At 36.8% G+C, this 24,271-nt stretch overlaps 1 protein-coding gene across 4 annotated transcripts in view; it reads left to right on the plus strand.

The window, feature by feature from the left end:
- HOOK3 (hook microtubule tethering protein 3) overlaps positions 1-24,271 on the plus strand; it is a 93,736-nt gene that overhangs the window by 707 nt on the left and 68,758 nt on the right. For 2 of the 4 annotated variants that reach the window (XM_005530923.3, XM_014259651.2), the window contains exons 2-3: positions 13,143-13,228; positions 21,882-21,954. In XM_005530923.3, the coding sequence (XP_005530980.1) occupies positions 13,143-13,228; positions 21,882-21,954 (159 nt within the window). Of the gene's footprint in view, positions 1-13,142; positions 13,229-21,881; positions 21,955-24,271 lie in introns of those variants that run through there. The other 2 variants (XM_014259654.2, XM_014259653.2) reach the window with 2 other exon arrangements.

A 24,271-nucleotide genomic window follows, 5' to 3' on the forward strand; every position in this document is an offset into this window, starting at 1 on the left:
GGGCTCTGAGCAACCTGATCTAGCTGAAGGTGTCCCTGCTCATGGCAGGGGGATGGAACCAGATGATTTTCAAAGTTCTTTTCCAGTAATAATAATGGCTTTCCAGATAATAATGGTTATTGTCCCAACCATTCTATGCTGTTATGATAAAAATTACTTTATACCACTTCAATGTTTGCAGTTTTTTCCACAAATGACTTTAGGTTATGGTGTCATACAAAGAACAGCCAAAATATAGTGGGCATTAAACCTGGGTTTGCAATTACTTGTAGTCTGGGCAAGGACTATAACACAGGCATGGAATCTGTATATGTGTAGTAGCTGAATTATTGATCATTTGTTTCAAACCACGGGATTTTGGTTTGGGGCTGGTTTGGGTTTTTTCCTCCCTCTCTACTCAAAATTGCCAAGTAAATACCTAGAATATGAAACTGCAATACAGTTGATTGTTAAATAGAAATAGAAATTTTCAGACTTTTTTTTATGAAAAATGAGCTGACTGAAATTCTGATGGTGATGAGTAAGTTCCTGGGGAATAGCAGCTTAGATTTCTCAATGAAAGTCAAAAGGATGAGCAGGGAAATTAATTTATTGTTAGAGGTGAGCAAGTGGCCTGGAAAGTATAGAAGGCAACAATTTTTGGGAAGAGGTTTTTGGGGAAGTGCTTCATGTAGGTCTGGAATAAGTTACCCCGTTTCTCTTTCCTTCATTCCTGCCAACTTTTCTATCTTGGTGATGGACAAGTGTTGGCCACTTGTCTTGCTTTTGGCTTTCTATACTTCCTCTTTCACGTGTGGGGAATGAGAAGGCCCGGTGAGGAAGTTGATGTATGTTAATATGGGCAAAGAAAAGCCGAGTGAGAGGCTCAGTAATTTGTAATTTTTGTAATCTGCAGTCCTGAAGCTGTACCTACCTAGTGGAGCCTCGTCCTGTATGTAGTTGTGGTCCACACAGGTCCCTTTACACCTCTCAAATACTGAGCTAATGAGAAGACTAGCTGCATCTCTTTTGCTTAGCAGAAATAGTAAATCATCTTAAACAACTTCCAAATGGGTCAGCTTGATTCTGAGACAAATGTATGAAATTATGGGTTATTTTTACAATTTCATCATTTATGTAGGAATGTGGCTTTGAAACAGACTCAGTTAAAAAAAAATGAAGAAAGGTGATTTTACTTTATTCCAGCATACATGAAACTTGCAGAAGAGGCAGTGAAGTTGTTTTTTTTTTTTCTCAGTGAAACTGACTGTGTATAAAGAAGATGCTTTTTTTGCTTGGCTTTCTCTCAAGTCCCATAGTGATTCTTGGGAAACCGTTTATTTAGATAGGAGGGTAGAGCAGTCTTAATAATAGTTTATGCACATCTGGGAGGGCCAGTCATTTCCCATTATGCCAGAGAGGCTGGCTACTCTTTAGAACTGGTTTAACCTCCCAGATTGCTTGCTTAACATTCATACAGAAGTACTTAAACTGGTTAGTCTGTGTTTTGAATAGATAAGGCTTTCTACAAGTCTGGGAACCTGTTTGGCCTATACTGAATGTTTGCTCAGATGGATATAGGGTGAGAAGAAAGTGCTCCTCCCTCTGCCAACTCATACTTTTAATTAAGTAGAGTATCACCTAGGCTTTTTACCTTGCATGCCTGTGATTTTTCTTCTGCTGTGTTTAAGTTGGGGCAAGTGACTTACCTTTGAATATGTTTTAGTTTATTTTTTAAAATTTTGCTAATACCCATTTTTGTTGTTAGGGTTTAGCTTGGGGTGTAATTCTTGTTTATTTTTCACCTCTCTGACAGTGTCATCAAATGGCTTCCTAAATAATTTTTTTTATGGATTTTAAACATCTGGGTGAGCTTTGACATCCTACCACTTTAGCAGGTGACCATGATGTTATTTTGAGATAGCCACCGTAGTGGCAACTCAAGCAAAACTGAATGAAGGATTGGAGGCCAAGTACTGGCCTCCCAAAATTGATATTTGCACTTTAGCAGTGTTTGCAACCTACTGTAATTACAGAACTATTGCTCTACCAAAAATCTCCCACAAACCTCCTCTGAGACTGTCCTATGCACTATGGTATTGTTATCCAAGACGCAGTTCAGCCAAGGCATTTTAGAAAAATGTGGCTGTGAGGTAAACCTGCAATAATACTGAAGTTGTTTCAGCAAATCTAACAGAGATTGACAACTTCATTTTCTGTTTAGAAGTTAAGACTGGTTCACATATGAACACATGGGATTTTGGTTTTCCATTTGGGTTGTGTGAGTGTAGTGTCAGGAGTGCTCTCAACTTAGATACATAGGTGAGGCATTTCATAAAATGTGGAGAGCTGTCAAACAGGCCTGTGCCAGTTACACTTTAATGTGTCTGAAAACACTGTAATGGCTAGAGGCTTTTGCTATGTAACTTGAGAAGTTTTCTTTTCTATCACAGAACTAAGATACCATAGTGAAAAGATTGCTTAGCAGTGGTATGTAAACAGGAGGATTCCTCAAAGTGGTTGCTGCTAAGTGATTGTAAGTAGTAAGTTGATGTGGAAATGTCACAAGCTTTCTTTCATTATGATAAATATCTTTTATTTTAGTATGTGCTCTCCACCAAGCTGCATCTTGCCAGCTTTCTTTCTTTTCCAGCCCTCAAGGCCAAGTAAAGTTTCTGTTAAAACTTTTGTGATAAGCGAGAAGTTTCTAAACACTGCAAGGCTTCTATTTCAACATCCTTCATTTTACAAGAACTTTGATAATTTATGTGGTATGAATTCTTTGACCTTTCCTACTTTTTGGCTGAAAAATCTCCTCAGTACGGTGCATCTCTTCTGTGTTGTGGCCTGTGCCCAACTGTAAGGATTTAACTATGATTATTATGAAGTATAGAGACCATGTGACCATCTACTGAAACAGATTGCTCAAGAAGGCTGTTTGCAGATGCTTGTTAGGCACCCTATTCAAAGAGAAATTACTGGGGGAGTTTACTGGGGAGGCTGTTTTTTCCTGCTGTCCAGTTACATTCTTTTTAGATTATGCTGTTCTCGATCCTTGTGCATTTGCATCTTAAAGTACTCTTCTGGTTTCTTGTAGATGCCAAAATTGTAGGCAACTTGCTACACCTGTTTAAATTGTTTCTTCTTCCACTCCTTGGCCACTGACCATGAAGTTGTAGAGTTTCGTTTTGTTCTGATACTGTAATTGCATCAGCATGTCTTACTTCTTGAAAAACATGTTTTTCAGGAGTGTTTGATTGTGCTGATGATGACAATGAACCAAGAAAACTGTTCTCTTTGAGTACAGTGTGTGGCTGTTCAGAGGGCAGAAAAACTCGAACTTGTCAGCAATTATGGAGTACGGCTTCAGAAAGCTGGCAGATCACTGTAACTGATCTGTAACTAATATGAAAGACCAGTAGGCTGAGCAACCTTTTTTTATGTTTTATGACCTCTTGCTAAGATAGTAAACAATCTGTTACTCCACATTTTAGAGAGATAGCTGTCTATGACTGGGATATTCTGAATGCAACATTCACCATGTTTGAAGGAGCTGGAGTGTCTAGCACCATTTTTGGGTAATAGGGATTTTTTTACCATATTGCTGAGAGGTCAAGCAGAAACAGAAATCTCTTCAAGGTTATATTGAGCAGGTGATAGAAGACTGATAACATAGGAGTACAACAATGAAAGGTAATAGGGTACGATTTCTATGCGTTCCTTGCCATCCCCCCATCTTTTAAGTCAACCTGAGAAAGAAAGACTGAACACAGAATTTGGAGGTGCATACATTTTTCATCATGTGTGCATTTTGACACTTAGATTTTAATTCTTTTGGTCCTTGTCCCACATTCTGTTCTTTTTCCTATGTTTTCCTTACTGAAGAGCTGTTCTATACAGTGTACATTTACAGTAGTTGTCTGATTAAAAAAAAAACCAAAAACAATATGATTTAGTATGTGCTCAATTTCAGTTCTCAATTCTGCCCCCTCATTTTTTGGTGAGGGGTTGTGAGATGTTGCTTGGAGAAGAAACAGACTTTGCTGCTATGAACTGTGAACCTTAGAGAATGTAAAGGAAACAACTTTACTGTTAGCTCGTTAATCTTAAAGTGGGAGGTGTGGTGAGAAACCTGTTTCTGTCTTCTCAGAAATACTTAAACACAGATGTTTCAAAGAAATAAAGTCAAACTGTAATTTTTGTACAATTGTCTGTCTTAATTGTGACATTTTGGGGCTTGTAAACTTTGAGATAATATTCTGTCATTCTGTTCTTCCTGGACCATTAGAAATCTTAACTGCAGTGTATTTGACTTCTGTACAGCAATTGTAGACATTCAAATTGAGCATTGGGCCTCTCCCCTCTCCCCTGCTATGCAATTACATTTACTGCTCTCTCCTTTCTTGGCTGACTCTTTAGTATGGTTGCTTAGAAAAGTCTGCCTAAATTTGGTTTGTTAAGTGTCCCAGAACCTAAGTCTGGGGTTTTTTAATCAATTTAATTTGCAAGTCCTAGTAATTAATTAAAAAAAACCCCAAACAACAGCGAGGTTATTTGCCACATGGCAACCAACGCTAGCGCAAGGTTACGACAGGAATGCCTGGTTGGAAGTGAGGGGAAGAGAGTAGTGGTGTCCTTGTGGCTTTTGTTGCCAACAGCCTGGCAGGTCCTGCCATACAGGAAAGGCAGGGGTATTAACTCTTTTTCTGTACCACTGGTTGTCGTTTCCTGGCCTGCAGAGTATGCTTGTATTGTTTTTCTGTCTGCCTTTGCCATATGTGACTTAAATCATTCCCTCTCATGAGCTCCTTAGTATTGCTCATTCAGGGCGGAGAACAAAGAGACAGCACGGAAAGGAGAAGGGTTTCAGTGAATGGAAAAGCTGTCTAAAATTAAGAGTGGGGGAGTCCAGGTAGAACTCCTCTCCTGCCTGTGGCAGGCAGAAGCTTCTGAACAGATACAAAGATGGAGTTGTGTTACAGTGGACTAGCTGGGGCCACTAAAGGATGGGAGCTTAACAAAGGGGGCGCACAGGAAGTGTTTTTGAAGTGTTGCAGGTAGTGGAGCAAGTATTGCACAAGAAGATGCATTGTAAATCTGATGATAATGTGCTTTAGCCCTGGAATTCCCAGGGCTCTTTCAGGCCATTTAGCTGCAAGCTTCTTTGCTAAAGTGTGTCATGCTGGAAGCGTACTCCTTTGTATCCTTCGTGAACCTCTCATTTTAAACTAAGTCTCTCAAGGTAGCTAAGTTAAGATACTTAAACAAGAAATGCATATTTAACCTCACATGCTTTATGTTTTGGGGACATCAGATCAGGGAAATTATTATCTGTAATTTATTCACTGCAGCGTTTCAAAGTATTAAATGAATTACAGCCTTTCTACATTTCAGGATTACATAAGATAAATCTTTGAGTGAACAGTGAATTTATTTGTCATGGCAGCAAGGTATCCATAGTTTCACTTCAGTGTAGGAATAAGTAGAGATAACTGTGTGATTAACTGCAACAGAATTTATGTGTGGGTTTTTTTGTTTCTTGATCTGTTTTGTGTGTGTGTGTTTGTTTGGTTTTGGTTTTATTAATTCTACTGCCCTTTTTGTGGCTGGGAAAAAAAGGCTAGGATCACTCTGGCAGGAATAGTGATTTTATTTTATGGACAATGTCAAAAGATGTCTGCTTGTTACATTGTGGCTACTGCCGTTTTTTAAAGGAATCATTGAATTTGGTCAGCCTCTGAAAAAATCTTATTTTGCACAGAATTCCATGAAGTTGAAGTAATTGTTTGTTGAAATACAAATAAGGAAAAGAAGGAGACTTGAACTCCAAGATATGCTAATTTTTGTGGTGTGCTATATATGTACACCAGTTCTAGAATCTGCTAAGTCTGAAATTTCCTAACCTGGTGAAAACTTAGTGCCACAGTGTCTCTTAACCCTGTCTTTTAGCTGCTAAATCTTTCTTACTCATGTGATCCTGTGAAAGCCTGTCTTTCCACACTGATCAGAAAGTTTGTGCAGATGATATTTCAGTAGAACTTAGTGTTCTCGGATTAATTTTCTGTGCTTTCAGAGAAGAGAGCTCTTTCTTTCACCTGTCAATAGAAACCGTTTCTCATCTGAATTCTAGTTGCAAAGGTTGGAACTATGGGCTTTAAATAGTTGTTATTCTTCTTCTGTATTTTGCAAAGAGAAAGCTATAATCTATTTTTTAGTATTTGTTGGTTTTGTTTATGTTTTGTTCTGTTTGCTTTTTGTTTGGTTTATTTGTTTGGGATTTTTTTGTTCAAGTAATACTAGAAATACGTATAAATTTCTTCTCTAGCTAGCCGCTGGCCAAGAAGTTAATCGACTTTACATGGCCCTGTGCCCTCACATAAATGCTATGTCTGGCTGCCTGTTCTTCATTTTAGTATGGATCTGTTTGGGCACATTTGCCTGGTGTTTCTAGTAGTCTAGTCATCTTCATTCAGACTAAAAAGAATTTCACTCTTTTGTTCATTGAGCACTGTTCTGCTGTTTGTATTGAACACCTACTTTTACAAAGAAGTTTCATTATCTTGGGAAACTTCATGTGTCCCAATTCTATGGGCTGGATTACCATCTAGGCTTCTGTGAGTCAGAGTGCTGAAGGCAGAAGATATCCTACTTCTGTGTTTAATATAATATGATTGTAAGTGTGTTATTTTGTCTCTTCTGGGCAGCTGAGATGGAAATTTTTGCACTCTGATTAGCAGAGGGAGCTACTGGTTCCTGGAAATCATACCATTTATGTTTTGGATAGTTTTTGTTTTTGTTTTTTTGCCATGCCATACTTCTAGTCATGAAAGGCACTTCTAAAGCTTTCTAAAATTCATTTGTGCTTGGCACAGTGTGAATGTACGTATCCCATAAATGTGGGTGCATTGATTTAATGTTGTGCAATTCTGCACTTTATTAGTAGCTTGTATTTTGAAAAGAGAAAGCATTGACTGATAAATGCTACTTTTAAATAAAACATGATGAAATAGATGAAAGCTTGGGAAGAACTGTAGGCTTATGATGCTGTATTAAGGCCTTCCTATTATGTATTTTATATATCTTTATTTTATCTACTTTACAAATGCTCTTAAGAATTATTTTTCATCAGTTGGCTTATCTGGCTTTCAACTGAAAACAGGAATACATTCATTTTCACCACAGGAGTTGATAGGTTAGCTTGTCTTCTCATTAATATTCCTGAAATGATTAAACCAAAAACCATTCAGACTTGAGACTCTGCTCATTGTATCTTAATATAATTTGTCATACTTGAACACATCAGTTAGCAGCAATTTAGTGGCAATGCCAAGACAGTGCAGTAGTAGCTGGTTTGTGCTGTTGTGGCTCTCTCATCTCTAAAATCCTTTAGTGTAAGCTTCAGTCAAGGTGTGTCTTTGCTTTCTGCACTGTGTTTCTGCAAAGGAAATACTTAATATCTGAAAAAGTGTCACTTTGAATAAAATACTTTGATTGAGATATTTCATGGCTTTGACCTATTCAGATATTTGGGATTAAATACTATATACATAAAATGAGAGGCAAATTAATAAAATATAAATATGCAAGTCCTTCTCCAGAAGAATCCTCACCCTGACCAGTAATGTAAAAACTTTGTCATTTCACTGGTGGGCTAATTGAGTAGCTAACATATCAGCTGGATTTCAAAGTAACTTTTTTAATTGTAGTGATGAAAGTCTGAAAACCTAAAAATTGGTGTAAACATTCACAAATTCAGATCTTGGAATAAAGCTGCTGCTTGTTAGAAAATCTGTTTCCCCATTGTTTGTTTCATGCAGTCTGCTGTTGTCTTGGAAAGCATGAAGAAACCTGTTATGCCATGACTATGCAGGTAGAAGATAGCAGTGCTACCAACTGTGAGGAGAAAAATGGGAAAAGAAACCTTAGATTATCCAAAAGGACAAGATCTGCTTTTAGGATGGGAATCCACTTCTAATTTGAAAGGACTGTTTCAATGCAAGAATTTTACATTTGAGGAAGAGCAACTGTGTATCACTTAATTACCTCGTTGTTGTGAAAATAATGGATATTCTGGTTTCTTCTAGGCATTGAACCTGAGTAAATGTTTTAGTGAGATTCTTGCAGATCTTGTAGGTAATACAGGATTAATGTGTAAGGACAGAAGTATCCAACCCACCTTACTCTTCTCTACCAGTGTGCTCTTTACATCTCCAACCCAGTGAGGCTGGTTCCTTTCTTGTTTCTTTTCACAGCCACTTCTCCCTGTCTTGTCTCTGTGATTTAATTCTTCTGTAGTGGCATGGCATTGTTCTTGGCTCTGCATAGCAACCAGCTGTAAGCTTGCATAGTCAGTTCCAAAAATATTGGAAAATAGTGGATAAATAATTCTAAAGTGATGGTGTCATGGTTTAACCCTTGCTGGGAATGAATGATCTCACAACTGCTCACTCATTCCACCCTGATTCTCTTGCCAGTGGGAAGAAGAATGGCAAGGAAAAGGTAAACCTTGCAGGTTGACATAAGAAAAATTTAATAATTGAAACAAAATAACACAACAACAATAATGATAGGCTGGAGATAACATAAATATAGAACACTACTAATAATGCATAGAACATAATACTAAATATGCTAATAACCATAATAATAATAGCTAATAATAGTTAATAATAATAATGATAAGGAGAGGGAAAGAGTGGAAAAACGTGCAGAAACAAGCAGGTTGGTCAGAATCTGTGCTCAGTTTGTCCTGCAGCAGTGACTGGGGAGTGCTTTGCTTGGATAAATTGAAAATTGGATGTTATTGCTCGGTGTGTTGGTGCTGAAGTAGCCAGTCACACTGTATTTTATCTGCTAAGAACCACTAATTTCAGGTACTATTAGAAAAGAATACTTAAGACATTTATTACATAACTGCATCATTAATAAAAACCAAGCTGTGTATATAATCACTGTGCAATGAGCAAGTCTTTCATTATCCCTTAGTGTTGAGAAGGAAAAGGTCATTGAGAATTTTTTTTGTCTTTGATGTACAATTGGTTTGCTTTGTTTTTTTACTTTTTTTTTTCCCATCAAGTTTTATGGGATGCTGGATTCCCCATCACATTTTTATCCTGGTTTTCACCTACTGTCTTTGACAGCTGAGTGTTTGTCCACTTCACTAATCTTCATACCAGAAGTATTTTTCATGAAATACATTTTTGTATCCCTAGCAACTAGCAAATCCTCGCTACTCATATATGTAATCAGGAACTGTAACTCAAATTTTCTAAGGTATTCTCTTCCTGAAGAAATTATTTAGTCCCCAGTGACAGCCACCTTTGCATTGTAACAGTCACCTGTTAATTCTTATTCTAAGGTTTGTATAAAAATTGGTTGTTCATGTCCATGTGGATCAGAGATCTGGGTTAATATTTAATAAAATTAAAGAACCCTTCACTCTCATTACATATTTGATGGAAGGTGTGAAGGTGTACTCGACCTAGTGATTGAGCCAAGTGGCTGGGGTTTTTGACTTTACCTCTTTTTTTTTCCCCAGAGTCTTGTGTGATAGGATCATAGAATAGTTTCTGTTGCAAGGCACCTTTAAATGTTAAGTAGTCCAAGCCTCTGTCTTTGGGTAGGGACATCTTCAACTAGATCAGATTGTGCAGAGCCTGGGCCAGCCTTACTGGGGATGGGGCATCTACTACTTGTCTGTTCAAGTGTTTCACCATTCTCATCATAGAATAATTCTTCCTTATATAGTCTGAATCTATGATTTTTCAATTTAAAACAGTTACTGCTTTTCTGGTTGCTACAGGGCCTGTTAAAAAGTGTTTTTACCTCTGTTTAGGTACTGAAGGGCCACAGTGAAGTCTCCCCAGAGCTTTCTCTTCTTCTTAGGCTGAACAACTCCAACTCTCACAGCCTTTCCTCATAGGAAGAAGGCCCTACGCAGGGCCTGCTCCAACAGGTCCATGTCTTCCTTGTACAAACAACCCTAGAGTTGGACATGGTACTAAGAGTGGTGGGGTCCCATGAGAGAGGAGTAGAGGGGGAAAATCGTCTCCCTCAACCTGCTGGTCACACGTTTCTGACTAATGTTCAGCCTCTCACCCACCAGCACCCCCAACTCCTCAGCAGGGCTGCACTCAATCTGTTCATCCCAGCCTGTGTTGATAGTTGCCCCAACTCAGATGCAGCACTAGGCCTTGAACTTCATCAGATTCATGTGTGCCCACAGAATGATGTGCAGGTTCCATACATCAGTTCAAGAAGTGGGGAAAAAACCCCCAATAATCATAACAGTGAGCGCAGGAATTAATATTCAGTCTTGTGGAACTAACAATGAGGACTGTCTTGCAAGCACTCAAGAAGTAAGAGCAAACGAGCAGTTCCTGCAGGAAGGGAGAGAAGTCTTCCAGAAGGAGATAAATCACAATGCACAGGAAGAGCACTGTTTTAACAGCTGTCACTGAATAGCTGTTTAGAGACACACGCACACAAATTTCCTTCTTTGTCTCCATAGCTCTGTGTCTTGCCACATTCTTGTCATTTGCCACATTCTTATCATTGTCTCCCTTCTAGAAAATGACCTCTTCTTTTTCTAGAGGTGTTTAACACGTAGAACCTGCAGTAGTATAGGAGTTCAACTCTGATTGAAAAGCTACATTGTGTAAGGTTTTTTTGAAGAAAATTTGTTGCTTTCGTATCTCTGAGGGATATGAAAAGCATATAGTTCTTTATTTTTTAAGATTTGTATAAATATTTTGCAGCATAAATTTGACTCAATTGAAATATAAATGCAAAGATATTTATTATAAAAATTAAATGTGTATGAAGACAAAAGTCACAGTAGTTTAAGTCTTTCTTTCTGTTCTTTGATGTCTAACTATGAAAAACATTATTTTCCTCAATGGGAATCTTGCATATGTGTCTATGGGAGGAAGAAAGAGTTCAGATAGGTTACCTCAATGTCAGTGACAGTTTTGACCTTTTTTTCTATGTGAATTGTTGGGGAAGTATGGTAAAATTACATACAAAATAGGAGAAAATGTGCATCTTGTTTTTCTGTGTTTTGGAAATAAGTTTAGTCATCTTTTTTTGACCATCAATGTAGTGGTATCATCTACATACACTTTTATTTAGTCAAGGAAGTGTTTTGTATATCAAACTGCAAAATAAATCTAAAACACCCTGGTTAGTTTGTACTCTGAAGACATTAATTATGACGCTGTTGCTTATTTGAATAGAGCATTTAACATGGTCTACTTCTGGAAAACCATAAACATAGTAGTTCTTAAGTGATTTTTTTATTTGGCTCTTGTGCAGCAAAGTGATTTCAATTTTCATTATTTAAACATATAATATGCAAAATTAGAAAAAGAGTTTTCATTGTCTGTGCTTGATAATTTTATCTTTTTAGCATCTTGAACTTCTTCAAGCATAAGCGTCCATAATGTCATTGCAGCCCTTTTTGTTGTAGCTGTAAAGTATTATTTATTGTTTAATATGTTGCTGAGTTGGGAACTCAGAATTGTCTCTGTATTCCTTCAACAGTGTTGCCACAAATCAGAGACTACTGGTAAATTCAATTTTCCGGGAAAACAGCAATTCAGCATTACATCCTGTTACGTTATGTTTTCATGCATGGGTTTTTTTCCTCACCCTCCCACTCTGATTTTCAGCTAGTGTCCTGACAATCTATGATGGCTTCTTGATTTTCTGGAGAAGCAGCTGTAAGGTTTTTTAAGTATCTCAGACCATGCTGTAAGAAAATATGAAGCAAACTTCTGTCTGTTTTATATGCCACTCTGTAATTTTTTCATGTGCTGTTGGAACACGGACATCATTCTTTACTAGCAACTGGTCACAGTTGAACTTGATCAGGAAACATCCTCTGAGAGCTCAATTTTTGACTCTTTATGGATACAGTTGTTTTTTTTCCCTAGATGAACATTAGGATTTTTTGCCGGAATAAAGGAAAATTCACCTAGGTGCTTGTACTCCAAATTAATATTAAATGGCATTGCTAGAGTGTTTATATGACTTATTGTACCTTACAATACCTAAAAAGCTTATCCCTATTCCAAAGCTTTGAGGAGAATTCGGCTATTGTGCAGTTGACTTTTAGAGAGCCTTCTTAGAGAAAGAACTTCAAAATTTCCCACTGAAACATGAATTGTCTTTTATCATAATACACACATATAAAGGGTATTTATTGGGAAATGGCTAACCACTGTTACTCTTTTAAATGCCACTAAAGCATGAATGGTTGTACATTATGTTCAGAAAAAAAATGATAGATGTATCTAACGTTTATGTAATCTGAAGCTGCAAGTGCTCTTGTAGACTGTCTTACCCCTTTTGCATATGAGTAGTGCTTTCTACAAATAAGCCCTGTCTTCCCCTAAGAGGAGAATAGTAGCAGAGAGCACTAGGCAGATACCCTCCAAATAATATCATCAAAATTATTTTTGAAAACTCATTCACATAATTCAAAAATAATATTACTTTAAAGTAAATTATCAAATAAGTTAAACCAGTTAAAAAGATTGTCCTGAAGTGGACTGATTCTTCTCACCAGGAGAGCAAGGAAGCGAAGAGCTTTGCTGTGGATTGTGATGCCTGTTGCTGTATTAATACAGCAGCATGAGGTATTCAGAATTCTGGTAGTGTATAGTCCAATTAAAGTTTAGCAGCATTGTGTTCTACTCTTTCATCTGATAGGAGGGAATAATCAAGTTTGGAATATGCATGTCAGTCTACATTTCATCTTCTCATTGTGGGGAGCTGATGAGCATTCAGTGGGATCAGTGTTCCTTCTAAAAACTGGTTTTCATACTTCTGTTGATTAAGAGAGTGTATTTGGATATATGCACATAAATATATGGAAGTACTTGAATGGATGCACTGATGACTTTCAGTAAGTAGAAAATGCAGTAGGAGGTTTGCCTTTTGGAGAATGTAATACTGATTTTTGTAGCAGTTTATTGAGAAAATAAGGATACTAAGCTCTGTTCATTTCTTTGGTGGCTATTAAATATAAAGTTTTTTAAACCTAGCATGTATACTAAATATGTGAAGTTTATTCTGTTTGCTGTTTGGTAGGATTTTTTTCAAACTTTTGAAAGTCCTTAACATTGAAGGAAATGAAGGTAACTTTTTCCTTTCTGCCACAGATCCAAACATTTAATGTTGAGGCACCATGCCAGACGGTGGAAGACTTAACAAGTGGGGTTGTGATGGCCCAGGTTCTTCAAAAAATGTGAGTAATTGTTTACTTAAATACAGATGGATGAATTAAATGCAGATTTTTTTTTATCCGTACATTTTTATATATTTACGTATGTTTTACTGTGGCAGATATTCCGTAAGGATGTGGCTTAGGTGTTACTTTAAACTGGAACATGACCAATGATTTTTTTCCTTGTAGTTTATGGATAACTATCTTAAATGAAAAAAAAAAAAAAAAGTTTTGTTTTAGAGAAGAGTTTATTCAAGTGTGGACTTACTGGGAAGTAAGGTAAATTAAAACTAAACTTTGATTCACACTTAAAATTGAAATCAGTGTAAGATAAGATAATTGGCCCTGATTGTTGTTTGAAACTATAGTCAGTAGTGTTAGAATTAGTTTAATGTAATAAAACTTTCATGATAAACTGAATGAAACTGTCAGTTTAATTGTTAGCAGTTGAAAGTATTTTTCAGTTTGTTTCTACTACCCCTTGCCTGTTCACGAGACACCACTGAGATTATGTGAGAGCATAAAGAAGAAGGAGTCATTGGGTTATTTATACACAGGATTGATAAGATCCTACTGAGCCTTCTCTTTTTGAGGCTAAACAAACACAGCTAACTCAGTCTCACCTCATTTGACAGAAACTACCGTCTGTTAATCATCTTAATTGCCCTTTGCTGAATTTCCATGTATGTCCAGTTGTCTCTCTTAGTAGGCAATCTTGGATGCAGCAGTTCAGATACGGTTTTACCAGATCTGAGCAGTACCTCCCTTGGCCTGCTGGCAGTGATCTTCCCAACAGAGCTCAGGTTGTGGTTGGCCTTCTTTGCTGCAAGGGCACATTGCTGGAGCATGTTCCACTTGGTTTCTGCCTAGTTTTTTGTCTGCAAAGCTGTTTTCCAACCAGCTGGCCCCCAGTATATACTGGTGAATAAGGTTTTGTTTTTACCTACCTTTTCTGAAGTGTGTAAGGTTCCTCGTAGCTTCTTTTTCCAGCTTGTCAAATTTCTCCTAAATGGCAGCACAACTATCAGTGTGTCAAGCACTCCTTCCATTTTCATATTATATGAAAAATTGCTCTCTGTCACATTATCTGGGTCCTTATTAAAGACATTTAATACTATTGACCCCTTGGATATGCCACTAGTGAACAAATTTCACTGATTTCCAGCCTCTGGCTGGATTTCATGCTTCTGAAACCTTTAAGCCTAGCATTTCGGCCATTTTTCAGCCCGCCATGCTATCCTTTTACCCTTGTCATGCTTCATCAGTTCTTCTATGAAGATGTCATCCTGATCAGGCAGTCTATAGCCGGAATCTGTAATAGTGTCACTCATGTTTATCTGCTTAGTCATTCTGACCAGTAATCTCTCAGCTGGCTCATATCCATCCTAAGACAGAGCTCATGCATTCCCTCTGATCTGTTGCAGGAAGGGTGTCTCTCTGTCACTGCCTTCTTAACTTGCTCTTCCTCAATAGCCTGTATATGTTCATGGCTGCAGCCTTGGTATGTGAGCCATCCTACCACAATTTCTTGATCCCAGTGAAACTGTGACCTTGTTAACTACATACAGAACTCTCTTCCTGTTTGTTCTCCATGCTGCATGCTTTAGTACACAAGTGCCCCACGTATGCATCCAGTCTTCCTGATTCCCAAGAATGAAGCTTTCCCCAGTCCTGTATTTACGTGCATGTGCTTGGGGTGATCCCATTTTCCCTGTTTTGTTGACTATGAAGTGTCTTTCGTTCATATCATTCCTCATCCCTAGTTCTTCAACATAGTCCACTACTTTGTCACTTAATGTTCGTTTTTCTGTTGTTCCTTGTATAAAACCGTTCTTACCACTTTGGCCAGCCTGTTTGTGAAGATGTGTCTGCCCACCATAGTCTGGTGGATCCCATCTCTTCCAAGCAATCCTTATTTTAAAAAGGATTTAATGGTTGTCGAAACCAAAACTTTGTTGCCAGCAGTATATCCCAGCTGGTTGTTGACCTGTATCAAACCTCCTTCTCACTAACTGGTGCAACAGGTGCAACTAAATGGTGCAACATAACTCTTGAGCCTTGACCATAGCTTCCAAAGCCACATAATCACACTTGGCACTTCACAGGTTTCCCTGTCTGTACAGCTTGTGCCTAGGTGGAAGAGCTTTCCTCCTAGTGAGAGAAGGAGCTGCCAGTTCACCGGAAGAATGAAAAAGGGGGAACGGGAAATCTCAATCTAGTCAAATATTTCAAAGCAAGACTTTTTGGCATGTGGTTCTGAGATACTGTTTCCAGCTGATAAACTGATATTTTAAAAATAAATATACAATACAAATATTGCATTTCTGTAGCATGATTTTAAAATACATAAAGATCACCTAAACAATTTAGAATTCTTTCTTTATGTCCTATGTAATAATTTGAACATGCCAAAATTAGTATTCATCTATCTTACTTTATGATAATTGTGCTTCACATTTAACATTTTGCATAATTATATAATGAACAGAATCTCATGCTGAAATTTAGCAACGGTATTGCTAAATCTGGACTGCATTCCTGTTGAGATAAACTTTGAAGAGCAGCAACAATCTGACCTTAGACTGTAGTCTGATCTTGGCAGGAATGATAATGTGAATAATCTCTGAGAGAAAATATTGCTTTTTTTGTTCTTCTTTGTAAAACAGAATAAACAGAAGATATGTAGTATAAGATGTGTAACAGATGATTAGTCTTAATTGATTTTTGAAGTAGAAACCAAGGATTGTAGAATAGCCAAACATTTTTTCTTTACCTGGACATGAGTTTAGAATATAGGTCAAATACAGGGATCAGCATTTGTATAATTGACTAGAAAACTGATCAGGAGCATGTTGACAAAGCCATTTAAAATATTATTTCTTGAGAACAAAACCAAATTCAACACTAGCAGTGAAATCCTTCTTTGGTCCTTTGGACAAATGCAACAGGAAGAATACTTTGCTGGGAGTCAGGGCATGTTCAACAGTGTGAAGCAAGTCTAGGTTTTTTTTCTTTTTTCTTTTTATGTCAGCAGCACTGGTTCCCACTCTGTCCCAAGAAATACATTCATGTAGAAGACAATTTTTTCAGGAACACAGCTGCATGCTTAAGGTTATTTGGAAAACTCATGCAGTGATGCTAAATAGCAAAGAGCAAGCCTGAAAGCACCAGGTCACTGTCTTTGACATGAAAATCTCTCAAGAAATTAATCTTCAAAGGAAAAACATGTTGTTTTGACTACAGACAGAACTTAAATGCCAGTACAATTATTCTATTGAGAAGGATAAACAACTGTTTTTGTAATTTGTGTTCCTTGAAAATTGGGTGTTTCTTAGGATGGGTGCTTCCTATTAAAGGTTCCTTTTAAGTGTGCATTCATTGAGCCTAATAACAATGGGATGTTAATTTGGTAAAAGAAGGGAGGGGAGAGTTCTAGCAACTTAATGTGCATCAGGATTTTACTCTAGTAAATGAATTAATTTAAAATAAATTTAAAAATTAGTTTAAAAAATAGCTGAAAGAGCAGATTAATATATCCAGTAAAGAAGAGCACTGATGAAAATTTAAAGGTGTTGGAGTGGTCCAGTAGTCTGGATAGATTTCCAGATAGGGGAGTGAGGATAGCATTTTTTCCAAAAAACTTAGAGGTCTGATAGTGAACTCTACCATTTCTATTTTTTTTCCTTTCATTTACCTTCATAGGAAGAGTCCACTGGTACTTACGAGGATTGGAGATAGTAGGTCATGATGAGGAACAGTTTTTGAGAGATCCCTAGCTCAGGGAATTAGTTGTTTTAGACATACATAAAACTTGCACACAACAGAGCTGTAGGATCTATTGTCAGAAGAGAAGAGGAAGAACATTGCTCATCAGGTGATAAAAAGCATCTGTGCCTTGTGCCAAGTAGAAGGGGTTAATAGTTTCTTCTATGGTTCTTAATTTCTAGTACATCATCCTCAGTATTTTTTGCACTCATGGTAGCAGCCCATTTGTAGGTAAGTGCCAGGCATCACAAGAAATGTAGCAGAATTTTCTTTAACAAAACTGCTGGGAGAAGCTGTGAGAAGAAAAGGTTACAGAGGAAGTTACTGACATCTTCAGAAGCTTTTCACTGTTGATGTAGTGTGTGATAGCAAATTGAAGACGTGTTCGAGGTAACCGAACATGAACATTTTGTGTACAGTCTCAGCTGTTAAAAAACAGGTGTTGCTAAATTCCTGAAGGACATTTTTTTCCTTTGTAGCATTAAAACTTTATCTACGAATTTCAGCTTGAAGTTAGACTGAATGTAATTCTCTAGTCCTAACTGTATTATCTTGGAAGAAGAAATTCAGCCTATGCTTTAGCTTATCTTTTGTGTGTTACTCTGTAAGATTCATTGTTTCTATTCAGATGTCGTGATCCATTGGACTAGTATTGTTCTCTCTGACTAGCACTGATGTGAAATACAGTAAGATAAAATGCCTCTACACATTCAGTGTTGATGATTAATTTAAAGGATGTTGTACTCCAGGAGTAAAGGGTAGAAGCAGAAGAAAATGTTTAATTTTTTTATGAATAGACTGTTGGCCTAAAATTGTGTAGCTTGTGCTGGTAGGAGTGCCATAGCTCGCTTCTGAATCACATCCTTTTTTTTGTGTAGCCTGCACTGATACTACTCATGTTTTCACTGTCCACTGATATCCTTAGAATAGCACCATTTCCTGTTTTATACTACATTTTAAAATTTTCCTTTCATCCCACTCTGGAGATTGTTATGTACCAGGTGTCCCTCTTGTTTTGATTCTTTCTTCCTCAGTCATACTGGCCCTGCTAAATGTAAGAAATGGTATGTGTTTTCTTTTGTTGACTGTGTGTTGTGCCCCTCTCAATGAATTATTCATTTGCTGTATTATACCTCGCAACACACTCTCTATTTTTTGACACATGCGAAACACAAAAGTCATGCTTTTGTATATCACTGGGGGAGGGAAATTTTGTAAACACATTTTTTGAAACAGCTTACTGTACCACTGTTAAAATGAGTAATAATCATGAGTTATACTACATGCTCTGTGGGTTGGTTTTCTTTAGAAGAGTATTTCTGTCTCTTGCATCTGTAACGCGGAGAGATGATTGCTTAAATAAAGGAAAATTTGCATACAAAATAAGATGGAGATGGTATGGATGAGCACTGCTGAAAACATCACATGAAGTGATAAAGCATTAACAACAGCATAAGTATCTTGTGCTCTGAAGAAAAGTCCCAGTTATCTGCAGTACTACTGAGATAGTAGGCAGCAATCAACTGATGCACAAATACCCTTCTAAACCTGAAAGTTATCCAGTTCTAGAGGTTATATAAGTTTGGATCTAGGCTCAGGAGCTTACTAATTCAGAATAATTCATTATAGTTCATGCACAAGTCATCTCATGGTAATGAAGATTGTACAGTCAGTTTTCTGATAGTTTAGCTGCCACACATTTTGGTATTTGCTTCTCTGATGCTTTTTCAAACACTGTAAGAAGAATGCTGTTGCTTCCAAATGAAATGGCCGAAGGTGGTTAAATAATTCTGAATTTGATTGAATCCTGACCCCCAAAAATACAGTGAAGGGAGACTTGTTTGAAGCAAGTGCTGTGAATGACCTAACATCTGGAAGCCCCTTTTAAAAAATTTGTTTAGAAATTCTTGTGAAAAAGTTGTTATTTTGGGTTTGATTTCCAATAGTTTGTTATGTAGAGAGAACATTGCTGTTGGTATTAGTAATGAACTTTAATTAGACTTTTGAAGAGAAAGAAAATTATAATGGTAGGTGATTTAGGTTAAGGAAAAGGGTGATCATTCTAGATTTGATTTGTTTTGATATCCAACTTGTTGCTTTTCCACTTATTGTATTCCTGGCAAAGTGTTTTTGCAGTGTGCTATTAATTACTGTATAACCTGTATAAAGGTTCTCTGAAAAGAGTTGTTAATGCTGTTTTGACCACTATTACATGATATTGATATCAACTGGATTGCTTATCAGCTGTTGGACCTTTGGATGCTTCCATGAAGTTTGTATACATATAATAAAAAAACATAAAATAAAAAAAAATACATAAAATAAAAAAAAAAAACCCGGGATCTGTGGAAGAGGACTACTACACTGAGTTTAGATTTATTTCTCAGAGACCTTCCTCAAGTATGTCTAATGACATATCTAAGGGTTTAGGTACCCTATGACTTTCATCAAGACTGTAAAAGAGTTGCTGGCCCATGTGTTACTTAATTACAGTAGTAGCTGAGAAAAGCTGCTTAGTTTCTGCTGAATTTAAGACTTCCAGAGTGAAGTGGGTTGGACCTAACTCTGAAATCTTTTTACTGTTTCTCAGTTGATGCCCTTAGTGGTGCTGTTATTGTTGAAAACTGGATATGCAATATCAGCTACCCATTCAGTCCAAATATAATTTTGCTGTTTATACTTACCTATGTTGTTTCTGAGAACCATTACTTACCATGAAAATGGTATGTCAGGGATTGATATATTCATGCCACTGAAGCCTTGAAGCAGCTGAAGATAAGTGGCCAAGTTCAACCCTTATAAGGCACAATCCTTAAGAGAGTCTTGTTGGGTTTTGTTGCTGGGGAAGCACGGGTGCTACCTGCTTTCTCTCTGAGCTGCATAAATACTTCATAATTGTGAGTCTGTTGTTAAACAAGCTTACTTGTATGTTGGCAATTCCCAGAAGACCCATTTGACAGTCTTTAGGGTGTTTTTTGAACCCTGCATCTAAAATGGAATTGGAACTGTCATTCTTTTAAATAGTTCATTAGATGATTTTGTTGTGATTGAGTGTAAATTAGGCAAATGAAAGCTTTTTAATTAAGGATTTTTGCAAGAAGGGTTATTTGTTTCTTGTAAAAGTTGAAGGTGGACTTTCTTTATATGTCAGAGACCCTACATACACTTGAATCAGTCATTCTTAGGTTTACTTATCTTCTTGTGGCAGAGAGGCTGTAAAAGCTATTTAAAAACCAGATGATAGTCTGGATAACACATTGCTTTTTTTATTTTGTAATTTAAGTTTCTGTCATCTGTGCTAGAACTGTACCGTTTTTGAATGGAAGCAGTTTGTAATCATCAACTTAACTAGTAATTAAAGCTGTTCTTCCAGATATATGTTTGTGGATGCCATGTCAAGGGAAATGAAATATGCTGTAATCTTCACCGGAGTCTGTAACAAAGTGTGTAAAAATAGCAATGAAAATGTGTCAGTAGAGAAACATTGCTGTTTGTGATCTTCCTCCATTGCTGTGTATTGTAGTTGTAATACAGCTTGCAGACCTTGATGCATTGTGAAGACACTGTAGAAAAGATGGAATACAGCATGTACTGTGCATCAGATGCAAAACATGGCTGCAAAGTTTGTGCTCTAATAAAAGTACTGAAAGTGCTGGTTTACAGTATATATGATATAGATGTTATTTGAATCTCCAGGCATATTCGGAGTTTTCTTCAAGTTTTGCCAAAAGATCTCATGGCATCTTGCCCTTAAAAAAAGAGCTCAGTCCAGAATCCTTCTATGTGTAAAAGCCGCAGTGGTAAATCCCATAGTAATCAGTGGCAAGTGAAGCAGTGTAAGCCCAGAAAATAGAGTACTTCACCTGAAATTGTAGCACAAACTCTTAAGAGCATTTTGCTAACAATAGAAAGGTGGGGTTTTTTCGCTCTGACTGTATTAAGTTTTTATGTTGGATGAAATATGAGCCTTTCTTTATGTTTTCCTCTTCCTTTAAAACCAGTTATATGGAATACATTCTTTCTCCTTAATTCTGATTATAGCGTTTTCAAAATTATCTGTGATAAAGGGAAAATTTGACTGAACTGAGCAGTAGAAAATGTTAGCCTTTTAGATGATCTTCGAGCTTGGCAGCAGGAGAGAGAATCTCAGGAGATGTCTTAAAGAAGCAGTTTGTGGAAGATGCTTGGAGAAAAATTAATAGGGAGAAGTCCATAGAGATAGAAGTATACTCTGCAAGCAGTAGAAAAAAGAAAAAGCACTGTTCTTTTTCTTGATTGCCTTGTCATAAGCACAGAAGATAGAAAAACTTTGGAGGAAGGGTGTTCACAAAAATATTTGGGTAGGGTTGCTGTGAAAAGAGATTTTCAAAAACTGATAGTGTTTGGTAGATGAAGTAGTGAAGTGTGTTCTTAGTCATAAAAACTTGAGGGATGCTTCCTGGTTCTTCTTGCTGCATTAAGACAGCATTTGTATTGTTCAGTTTCAGGCTTTTATTTTAGAAGTTGAATAGTTGCAAGCAGTGTGCAATAGTAGGGATCCATAATATGTGGAAAAGTAATAATTTTTAACACTTTTAAGACATGCAAGTAAATATTGCTGCAGCACCAGAGGAGAAATTAAGAAGTAGGACTTACGAGGGGAAAACTGGCAAAATGCATTCAAAATACAAAGAAGCTTCCTCAGCAACATAAGCTGCTCATGGCACACAAATGAAGCTGTGCTGTCAAAAGGGTGCAAGATCTTAGAAAAGTGAGTACTAACACAATTTTGAATGACTATATTCAGGCAATGTGTCAGATACAAGAGGTAGTAATTTAAATTAATTCAAACCTGAGATAGGAGCTTCATGACTAATGTGTACTCACAATTTATGTAACATGTTTTTAATGAAAACACTTTATCTTTCAGAGATCCAGTTTACTTTGATGAAAATTGGCTGAACAGAATCAAAACTGAAGTAGGAGATAATTGGAGGCTGAAGGTATTTGACTTACTTTGCTTGTCTGTGAACCTGTATTTCAGTTCTTTATACATATACAATATTGTCTAAATATTCTCACGTTTCTGGATTAGGATCTTGCTTTATAGCCAGTATTTTAAATTTTAGACCATTTGAATTACGCTTACTTGTTCTTATATTGTATTGTCCTGCACAGTTTTAGCAAAGATGTCTTGAATTTTTCAACAGGTTTTAATGATTTAAAAGGAAAATAATAAAATGACTGTTACGTATCAATTACATCTTGTTTTTCAAATGTTGAATGAGATATTTTATTTTTTAATGCACGCTGTGAAAGTAGGTTTTAAAAAAGCAGCTTTTGTGAGGAGAAATTGTATAAAAATAGAAACATAATAGGAAATATAATTAAAGAAAAATGGTAAAGCTTCCTTTTGCTTTTTCAGGTCTGCAGAGCTACTGAGTTTTAAGGGAGGAAGTCATGTTTTTTCTGTGTTTCTACTCAGCATGGTTTTTAACTACAGTCTGTTTGCTGGGTCATTTGTATCACTTGGCATTCTAGCACTTCTCTGCAAACCTGAAGGAAATAGAATTTACAAGAACTGTGAATGAGGAACATTTTGCTTTAGAATCTGAAGAACATGCAGTCTTCACATGCAGATGTTAGTGTGGTTTTTGGCTAGTTTTGTTCAGAAAACAATCTATGTGCTTTTCTAAATTTTCATTTTCAGCCTGACTAATTTGAGGGAAGAAAAATAGTTAAGAATTTACTGTTAGTTCTTGTTTCTTGTAAAACCATCTTGTTCCAGCCACCAGAACCCATTCTTAGCATCTGGGGAAGGACTACAACTGTGAAATGCTCTCGTACTTACAGGCTTGTCTACATCGCTTTCTGAATTGCAGGAACACACAGAATGCTGCCTGAGACAAAGATGGTGCACACTACTGTTGTTTATGTTTTAACTTAGCCAGGAAATATATCAGCATGGTTTCTGCTGTTTGGCCAGCTGTGTGAAGTCTGGAATGCTTTAGAATGTTTCGTCTACTAAGGCTGCCAACAAAAGTGAGGGTACATTGACAAGGATATGTTGATCAGTGAATAAAATACATGCTCTCTGAAAAGGCTTTAGGACTCATTTGGCTTCTTCTCTAGAGTACTTAATATAAATGAACTTCTTAAAGAATTGTATGGAATTGCAAGTGAACAGTTAGATAAAAGGTCTTTTCTGTAAAATATTTTTTGGGTTTTTTTGCTAAGGAATGTTGAAGTCTTGGCTGTTAAATGTGGGGGATAACAAATTGAGAACTGTTCATTATAGGAGCATTTGAGCTGACTGAATGTGGAGCATCAGCTTTTATAACTGTCATATGGAGTTTGAGGAATAAATATTTTATTTTTATGTCTCCCACCAATTTGGCAGATATAAAAGCTTAGCAGGTGTGAAAGGAAAAAAAAGCTGAGCAATCCAGTAACTTCCTTATGTGACTGAGGTTGGCAAAGCATCAGGTCAAATTTCAGTTTCTTGCTGATGTCATTCCATCTTGTTTTTCAAGTGTCCATGTAAACAAGAACTAAAGACTGTTTTTTTGGTTTGTTTTTTTGTTTAAGAAATATGTCTAATTCAGCTTTTTCTATACATTTTTATAGGCTACTTCCCTTTTAATGAAAAATACTAAAAGGCACAAGTGTGATACTTTAACTCTTGTTTTTTAATCAGGAAAGTAATCCTATACTTTGCCAACTGTTCTTTATATGTAAGCATTATTAATAGTCTAGTTTTCCAAATGTCTATCATCTAATCCTTCATTTAAAGTCTGGCTTGTAGGAACACTTCAGTCTGTGCATTTCTATTCATAGAATTGTTCAACCTGGAAAAGATTAAGTTGACTTTACTAAGTCCACAGTAAACCATGTCCCTAAACTCCACATCTACACCTTTCCTAAACACCTCCAAGGACAGTAACTCAACTACTTCCCTAGGCAGCCTGTTCCAATGCTTAACAATGCCTTTGATGAAGAAATTTTTCATAATATCCAATTTTAGCTTCCCCTGGTGGAACTTGAGGCCATTTCCTCTTGACCTTTCACTCGCTAACTAAGAGAAGAGATTGACTCTTAACTCACTACAACCTGCTTTTAGAAGTGTATTCATTACTAGATTTAAGATGTGCGCATCATACTTGTATGACTGTAGAATATATCTTTTACTTCATACTTTAAGTGCCATGAGAAGTAATAATTGTATTATCTCAAATGTTGTGGTAATGAACTGCATTATTTTCTTGTTGCTAAACACGGTCACTATTTGCCTCTGATGCCATCTGGTATAACAGTCACCAC

This window comes from Pseudopodoces humilis, chromosome 4, assembly GCF_049639895.1.
Source record: "Pseudopodoces humilis isolate 2021_Gansu_Grassland_sample_001 chromosome 4, ASM4963989v1, whole genome shotgun sequence".
Lineage (NCBI taxonomy): Eukaryota > Metazoa > Chordata > Aves > Passeriformes > Paridae > Pseudopodoces > Pseudopodoces humilis.